The sequence below is a fragment of the Monodon monoceros genome, unplaced genomic scaffold (assembly GCF_005190385.1).
Source record: "Monodon monoceros isolate NGI ecotype Baffin Bay Population unplaced genomic scaffold, NGI_Narwhal_1 Super_Scaffold_3, whole genome shotgun sequence".
Taxonomy (NCBI): Eukaryota; Metazoa; Chordata; class Mammalia; order Artiodactyla; family Monodontidae; genus Monodon; species Monodon monoceros.
This window is the reverse complement of record NW_021703780.1, coordinates 28,463,097-28,472,479: the sequence shown is the minus strand read 5'-3', so window position 1 is coordinate 28,472,479 and position 9,383 is coordinate 28,463,097. Positions and strand designations below refer to the sequence as shown.

The window sequence follows — 9,383 nt, the reverse complement described above, 5'->3', positions numbered from 1 at the left end:
AGACTTGATAGGTTTAGAGTATTTTCTTTACACTAAGAACCAGTTGATAACACATGACGAGTGGTGATGCCCCGTTTACTCTATTTCCTTCTATAACAAGTTTCCTAGTTATGCCCACTTTCTCCTATGTTAATTATCTATATTCCATGGCAGTATATTTTCAACATCTAAAATGAGAATACTGTAACTACGGAATATCTCAACTCTCTCTTTCTCTCTCTCACACACACACACACACTCTTGTGCAACTTTACACACATTTGTATGAACAATGCATGTAAAGTGCTCATTTGCAGTGGGTGAGCTCCCTAAAAGCAGCTAAATCAGTCCTCCCAAATACAGAGAATCATTAAAAGCCAATGAAAAGCCACAGTAACTATTTAGCACTAACATGAGATTTTAAACCTTGCCCACGTGGTAATTAATTCAAATGCCTTTTGCCTTTTTTGCTAAGTCATCCAAAGCAAGAATCTCAAAGACTGACAACATGATATGTGAATCTAATGGGCTCACATCTCTGTTTATTTTGCTTATTGCACAGATGAACAGTACTCTTGCTGCAACACTTGAATCGATTTTGAATGGTCATTAATGGGTCTATATTTGGCTAAGGCTGGTTTGACTTTCTAGAGAAAGGCCAGCCGGTCTGCAAATGGGCACCTCCCTCCACACAGATGTCAAGGTACACTAAAGACAAATCTAAGTATATGTATATATGGCACATACACATATATACGCACACTTAAAATGAATTGGGAAGTGCTTTGGCTTAGATGGGATTAAATATGTACTTCCCAAGTGCATAGGTTTCCTTTGACCAACCTGATCAAAAAACAAATATGAAAACTGTCATAGCAATTTTGACATTTCCTATGTCTTTTCCACTATTTGGAGGCCCCCATCTTCTCCACTCCATCTCTCCTAAGCATTTTATTTTTAAAAGCAGTTGGCTCCTTTGGCCTTCTAACACTCCATTGATTCGTCCATTCCTTGGAAGAGCTCTAAGGTCACATCTAGAAACTTATCGTTAGTGGAGAACAAGGTTGCAAAGGACTTTTTCCCCTTCTTTGAGTCCTTCTTCCCCCCAAGAAGTGGACACCTTGATGTGTCATGAATAATTCACTCTTGATCTGACTTGCCTGGTTACCCCTGGCCAGCCCAAGCAGCTGAGGTCTGAGCTTTGCCTGCCCTGCATCGTTGTGCAATACTGGAAAAGAAAAATAATCCATTAGTCTACACCCTTCAGACTGTGGTGACGTGATCAGGGTTCTCTTGAATTTCTATGCATTCGATTTCCTCTCTCTCCTTCCGTTTGGCGCGTTTCTTTTTCTTGTGGTGCTTTTTGGAAGGGGGGAAAAAGGTTAGGAACACAGGTAAGATAACAAAACAGTGCAGAAGTGTGCAACCCCCCGTGAGCAGCAAGCATTTGAACAGTGTGAAGGTCAGGTTCGAAGGCACAAATAGGAGGGGGACCAACCCAATAAGAAAAGAAGTAACATTTTGCAAAATGGCTGTCCCATGCTCTTGCAGGGAGCTTTTTATACATTGTGTTCGGGTGTGCTCAGTTGCTAATACAAACGTGTAAAGCAGTGGTGCACAGTGGTCAATGGCGAAATTTAAAGTGTAGATAAGGCACAAGATAGAAATGCAATCCATGTCGATGTTCCATAATGTCATTAAGCCCAGAACGCCCAGCTCAATTGAGGTGACGCTAAGAATTAGCCAGAAGTTTCCCAGAGGGTGGATCACTAGGAAAAAAGTCAGGATTAACACCAGGAGAACACCAAAGCCTGCAATCAGAACAGGCACTGTGACAGATAAGCTGTAATGGTCCATGAACACAAAGGAGGGGTTGAACACGATGAAACGGATGCTCTTTGACAGGGACAGGGGCCTCAACTTTTCCAGCACTTCTACGACTTCCTTCTGCTTGTCTCTGCTAGTCCTGGCCACCAGATACAAGCGAGAAGCAATGATGTTGTTTTCATCTCCTGCCTTGGAGAAGATGATATCGTTTCGAAAATGCTGGAATTCTGGCTTTTTTAAAAATGAACTTTGTAGGACACTGATAAAGTCACTCTTGTTATTGGCACTGATGTTGCTCACTTTCAGGAACTGGTAATACTGCTCCACCCAGGACACTGCAGTGAATCCACTGCAGAGTCTCCGGAGGTCCTCCTGGACACTGCTGTTCCAGTACTCGAGGGGCTCGTAGACATAGAATCCTATCACGGGGCTGTAGTTGCTGAAATATTTCTGCTGAACCATGGCATAAGAGACGCTTGGGGAATCACTGGCTAGTAGATTGATGATGTTGGCTCCGTCACTGATCTGCAAGCACCCCATGAAGGAGAAGGAGGCATAGATGAGATAGAGGATGACAACAAATGGCTTCACGTAGATATTGGTAATCCATTCATTGTAATGTTCACGGAGGAAGTGCTGAATAAAGTGGTGCTGGTAGGGGTTCGTCTCATGATGGGATGTCTGTTGATGCCCATCACTCATCACTGTCTGGAACCACACAGGCTTGCGGTCCAGGTATTCTGCAGAAGGGATCTTACAGCAAAAGATGCTGTGGTAGCGGTTTTGCTCTAGTTGGCCAGCGAAGACCAGACAGGAGCCAAAGAAGGAGAAAATGTAGAAGTAGTTCAACAGGATGGAGACACACATGTTCTGACAGAAGACCTTCACAGCCTCTATGTTGGTGAACGGGCTGGCACCCATGCCAAAGGTAATAAAGTACAGGGAGCTAGTCATGGTATAGGTCACCATCACATCCGAATAGGCATCTGCTACCCTGTCTTTGAAGGGCAAATTCTCTTTGGTTCTCCGCCATCCAGACAGAAGCTCAAATACTCCTTTCGTTCCATGACCTAATTTAAAAAAAGAAGGAAGAGAAGAACAATTTTCATTTCCTCCTATAGTTCAAGTAAATTCCTTATAGGTTATCTATGCTCAACAGTACTGCATACTCTAATCTTCAAAGTACTATGATACTCCTATCAGGATCTCAAATTTCAGTTACATAGCAGGATATGTTTGGTTCATGTTTCTACTTCAGCAAAGTCCAAACTTATTGGTATTCTGGGCAAAATGAAGCATTTATTGTCTGTTCCATTAATTTGACAAAATGTAAATGTAATGTGACATTGTTTTGTGATTTTTTTTCCCCCTGCACACATATTCTCTCCCTAAATGGATACTAAGTTGTCAAGGGCAGGGGCTGTTAGTCACCCAACTTCAAATGCCCCTCAATACCAGTTCGGTGCTTTATCAACTGATGTATTGACTGACAGTCGCTAACCTTCATTTCAAACTGACTTACATGCTGATTTTGGAAATTATAAGATGATGATCTTAAACACTTAAAAATGGCGTTAAATTGATTTTACAATGTTAATAACCTGCTAGGTAGCCAAACAGCTTAGAAACCAATTCCTATAGATTTGATTAATTAACATTGGATATGAGTCAAAAAAATCTGCCAGGTCACATAAAACACAGGGCAAGACCTTCAGGGGGAAAGATTATAGCAGGCATTTCCTCACAGAGCTTTTATTCACACAGAGTGGGTGATGAGTAAATGTTTGACTGCTCCATTAAAGTGGATGGAGTGTGCTTTTTCTTTTTTTTTTTTTTTTGCGGTACGCGGGCCTCTCACCGTTGTGGCCTCTCCCGTTGCGGAGCACAGGCTCCGGACCCGCAGGCTCAGCGGCCATGGCTCACGGCCCAGCCGCTCCGCGGCATGTGGGATCTTCCCGGACCGGGGCACGAACCCGTGTCCCCTGCATCGGCAGGCGGACTCTCAACCACTGCGCCCCCAGGGAAGCCCTAAAATAATTCTTTAATGAGAGCACTTCTCTTCTGAAATGAAGACTCTTGGTATCTTTGTAGTCACAAGGGGGGAGAAAGGTTACCGGAGGCTATGGCTAAATTTGGCTTGTCTCTGCTTTTGGTCACTTTTTTGGAGCATTAGGTACATTATGTAGGCCAGGTTGTTACTTTATATAGTACAAAGGTCTTACGTGCGGGAAGATGAAGCTAAATCATATGAGGTCAAATACTCAAAGTATGGTAAAGACTGAAAACACAACTTTGGGGCTGGCATGTTTTATCCCATTCATAGGCTTAGATACTTTACAGGGTGTTCCTAATAATACTCATTCATTCGATTTTCACCATAACCTGGTCACCTCCCAGCAGTTCAAATCTATTACCTGCTCGAGAGTAGTCCTCTCACTCCCCATCAGCCTGCCTATGATCAGTCTTACTTTCCAAGTTTTGTTCATGCTATTTTCTCTGCCTTTCAATACCTTCCTCTTGTTGCTGCTTATATTGAAATTCGACCCATCAGTCTGTTAGCTCAGTTCTCTTCTTTGTCTTGAAGCCGTTTCTGACAATTCCAGACATATTGATTGTTTTCTGTTCCTTAAATTCCTATTGCACTAATTAGCTACTCATTTTGGCACACTAACATGTGCTGTTTTGCTCTGGAACAAAATGGTTTTCTCAGGACATGGTCTATCTCTTTGGTTAGACTGCAAATTCCTCAAGGTCAAGGAATGCATTTTATGTTACTTTTATACTCTGCAGAACATCTGACAAAGTGATAGATGCCCACTAACCTCTCAATGAATTAAATCAACTATAACTCTCAATTCCAGTTGGGTCTAGAAAATGTACCTTTTAATTACTAATTCAAAAGTTTATTATGCATCTTTATACCTATATTAATTGTGCCCAGAAGAGATATACACTTTTTTTTTTTTTTTTTGGTACGCGGTCGGTCCTCTCACTGTTGTGGTCTCTCCCGTTGTGGAGCACAGGCTCCAGATGCGCAGGCTCAGCGGCCATGGCTCACGGGCCCAGCCGCTCCGCGGCACGTGGGATCCTCCCGGACCGGGGCACGAACCCGCGTCCCCTGCATCGGCAGGCTCTCAACCACTGCGCCACCAAGGAAGCCTGAGATATACACTTTTAATTCAACTCAACCCAATATATATTTATTAGAATTTGCTACCATGAGGATCTGTGCTAGTCAATATATAAAACATAAAGGTAAACAAGAAACACAATCTTTTCCAATATCTGTCAGTCCAGAGGTCATTTTTACTTGGGTAATTCTGAGCCTGAGATCATAGCTTCTAAAACAAATGAATTTTAGGAACTGTTCTGTATGTTGTGAGATGTTTAGAAGCATTCCTGGCCTCTACCCACTATATGTCAGTAGCACACTCCTCAGTTGTGACAATCAAATATGTCTCCAAACACTGCCAAATGCTGTTTTGGGGACAAAACTGCCTCCAACTGAGAATTATTGGTTTAGTCAAAAGAAAAAGAGATATTATACACACACACACACACACACATACACACACACATTTTAATCGCCCTTTTCTGACTATAAAAATAGGACATATTTCCATCAAAAATTTTGGGAAAATGGAAAAAATAATGGTGAAAAAATTATTCCATAGTCCCATAACACAGATAACTGCTGTTAACAATTTGGTGCATTTATTCTAGCTATGTATGTATGTATGTATTAAGCTTTATCTATCTATCTATCTAACCATCCATCCATCCACCCTTCCATCTTTCCAGACAAATAACTATGTAATTATTTCACAGAACTGGCCTCCTACAAAGAGAAATTAGGGTTTGGGGTTATCTTGTTGCTCTGTCCAGTTGGCCCGTCGACAACAGAGATCCCATTTTTTAACCTCTGCAGTGTTTTCCCTCTTGGTTTCTTACTATTCCCTTTAGTTTTCATTCTGATGCTAGAACCATTTTTTGAACATCTCTGCTCACTTGAAAGAATCCTTAAATATCTACATAGCTTTTTAAAAGGATTGTATTCACTATTTTTCCACCCTTACTCCAAGAGTCCTATTTCAATTCAAACAATACACCTGAAAACAAGGCACTAGTATCTACTCAAAAGACAGGTGGTCCACCATCTCAGATGATGAAGCATGGAATATACACAAGTGTGACTTGCCCCACTGAACAAAGACCTGAACTGATTCCATTATATTACTCCCTGGTACCCTAGTCCTGGCAGTTCTTTGCTTCTGTCCGATTCCCACCAAAATCCTTAATCCTCACCAAAGGCCTCAGTTTGTCTTATGAACACCATTCATGCTCCTGAGTGGTGATAGACATATATGTAAGCAGCTAACAGACTTGAAAGGAAGGCTTGCATTCTTGTTAAATAGAGATGCATGCTGTGTACTGTGAAAATACAGTTGATTCTTTCTGAGGGGTCAGAAAATCTCCAAAAGGTGTTACTAGGTAGAGGATGATGCCAGTGGTGATCTAGACTGATGGAATAACATGAATAAGGGCACAAACCCTTATTAATTAAGGGAAAGTAGTTTTGTTTTTGATGTTTATAATTGAATTTTTTCTCTCTGCAGAGATAATCTATTGCCCAAATTATACACTTTATTTAATGTTTCAAAAGATGACTGCCAAACACTGATCATGATTTCCTCCCACTGTATTAGTATATATTTGCAAATTATATTAGAATAATATGACAAGTATCTCACCTGGGACATTATGGGATAACTGACATTTGTCTTGATAAAGTTTCATGAAAGAAAAGAGAGAGAGAACTCTTAGGAATAAAAGTGATCTGGACAGAATTGCAACTGGGAGAAAAATTCAAGGAGGAAGATGAATAGAAATAAAAGATCTGCACGTATATGTGTGTGTATTGAATATTGCAAAAGTCTTCAGGGATGTTGCTGGGGGGACCTCTTTCTAAATGAAAGCAAATGGAAGAATTGTGCAATAACAAGGAAAACTTAGCTGTCAGCTTACTAACATACCCTATTTAACAATAATTTAATAAGTTCTGCTATTTGCAATTGAGAAATGAGAAAATGAAGAGTGTGTCGATTCTTTCCCTAGCCATGGCAGTGCAGGTCAGCCAGAGGAAATATTTTAAATGATTAAAATTAAAAAAAAAATTTGTTACCAAACAAAACTCATTTCAGTCCTAAGTGAGCTGAACAATATTCAGAATTAGTTATAATTTGATCTGAACCTCAAGCAGTCACTCTACAACAAGTAAAGATGACTTCTAAAGTGAGATGGATCTTCTTGAGAACTTATTCCAACCCACATTTTACAACATTTCTCTAAACTCCTGCACTTCCCATGTAAACTTCTACACTATGATTGACCTGACAGTGCTGTAGGAAATCTCTCTGGTTCACTGCTAGTCCGGAAGTGACTTCTTTCAAAGCAATGATATTCTTCTGCAAATCTAATACAAATTTTACAGTTGCCACTTTAATACCAAACCTAACCTCTCCAAAATCAAGAATTCCAAAGAAAATAGTTTTAACAAGGATCAAACCCAATCAGAACTAATTGTAACTGACCCAGTTAGTTTCCTACTGGGTTTTCCTTTGATACAGTTATTGCTCTAATAAGCTCCTTCTGTGGGGCTTCTAATTCTTTCTAATCTGCCGAATTAGAATTCTCTTCTGAAGACGTACTGGTGGGTCTTCCTCTTCACTTGAACATGTTAAGCCCTCAGCAGGTCATGAGAGTTTGACATCTCCTGTTTCAGCGACATAAAAAATAGAGGTAAAAATAATACTCCACTCACATCTCACTCCAGAGAAAACTTTCTACTTTCCCTTAGCCGTTATTTCTGCTTTGGTTAATTAACTATGTGTTCAGCAGCTCTGTTTGTGGAAATCACCATTGAGCTCAACTAGAAAAGCATTTTGATTTTTTATTGGGCTCTTAGGCTATGTGATCCTGATGCCAACCTAATGGATGAAAAAACAAAATCCCAGTCAACTGAACCAGTAAAGCAGCTAACAAAAAAATCGGGATATTGAATCAGCATTCTGAGTTGTCAGTCACTGGTCTGGCATTATATGGGATCCTTATGCATAGTTCTTTCTCTTTAGTTGGCTGATTTCTATGTATATTTTAAAGATACCACTTAAACATGATCTCATCCCTAATGCTTTCCCCTTCCCCTCTTCACCTCTAACTCACCCACTTAGAAGCCTCCCCTCTGTGTGCCAACACATTTCTTAGTGCTTACTACTACACCCAACTGAAATTATCCATTCATGGGACTGTATTTCATGTAAGTCCTTATAGGTCCTTACTATCTAGGGCAGGTACTCATCTTTTCTATTTTTGTATTCCAATTATTTGGCACTTACTGGTGCTCAGTAAATGTTTGTGAAACTCAATTGGCCTTGATCTGCCAAAATCTGTCTAGTTTTCAAGATATTTTTAAAGTTCTTGTCATGATTGTTATTAACAGCCCTGTATTCAGTATAAGATTTAGTGAAATACAGTTTGCCCCTCAATTTACTGAGAAGGGAATTTGCCAAGTGCTTCTGTGGCAGAGGTGGTGGTAAATATCAATGATGTTCAGTTACAATATTAGCACATAATTCATTCGTTCGGCTGGTTCAGCATTGTAAATGTCTAGAGGGAATGGAATATGAATTAAGAAACTTGCTCTAAGTTGCTAGTCGCAGGGTAGAAATGGGTCCATAAGGCACTCCTGTTACCTGACAAATGATGAATTTTTTAGACATTTTCTAATCCCCATGATGTCTAACTTAGCGGTGGTTATCAGTGTGTCTTTGCAGACTGACTACTTTTAATTAACTCTCATCTAGAATAAATAGGTGATTATCAAGCTCCATTCATAAAGGACGGCCAAGGCTGTTGCATCTTGGTACCTGTGTAGCCCACAAAGACATAGGTAGGAAGTTATTCAGCAGGAATGCTCCAAGTTGCTCTTTGATGGGGCATATTTGACGGTTTTACGTGTAAACCTGTGGTGGGCAGTGAGGGAGGGTCTAGCTTCATATTACCCTTAAGCATTTCTCCTGAAGTGCCCCCATCCCCGTACGGAATGAGGCAGGTAAAACACAGAGAAGAGAGGCAGCGAGGAAGGAAAATAAGGAATTCAGAACGAATCTGAACAGATACTCATCCCTTAGCTCTTAGCAGGAGGTTAGAGGATTTTATCATGTCTCTAATAAGAAAAAATGGAATCTAGTAACAGATTCTCATTGTATGATTTTCAGAGCTGTTATATACTTGACACATATCTCAATGTATAGAAAAGGGCATGTAGTCTCATTCCAGAGTTTGCATTCCATCATTTTTGACAATTTATTTTGTAGTTCTATATAAAGTTAAAATTTTAAAAATCCAGTATGTTTATTCATATGCATATGTGTATATACATGCACATACATATACATACATATACACATGTATATATATTGAGAGAGATATGTGTGTGTGTATGTGTATATATATATATATATATATGGAGAGAGAGAGAGAGAGAGAGAGAGAGAGAGAGAGAGAGAGAGAGAGAG

At 40.1% G+C, this 9,383-nt stretch overlaps 1 protein-coding gene across 2 annotated transcripts in view; it reads right to left on the bottom strand.

The window, feature by feature from the left end:
* Positions 1-967: 967 nt before the first annotated feature.
* Positions 968-9,383, bottom strand: part of LOC114907483 (patched domain-containing protein 4) — a 174,103-nt gene continuing 165,687 nt past the window's right edge. The window contains exon 3 of one of the 2 annotated variants that reach the window (XM_029243191.1): positions 968-2,876. In XM_029243191.1, the coding sequence (XP_029099024.1) occupies positions 1,243-2,876 (1,634 nt within the window). In that variant the 3' untranslated portion in view covers positions 968-1,242. The remainder of the gene's footprint in view (positions 2,877-9,383) is intronic. The other variant, XM_029243192.1, reaches the window with a different exon arrangement.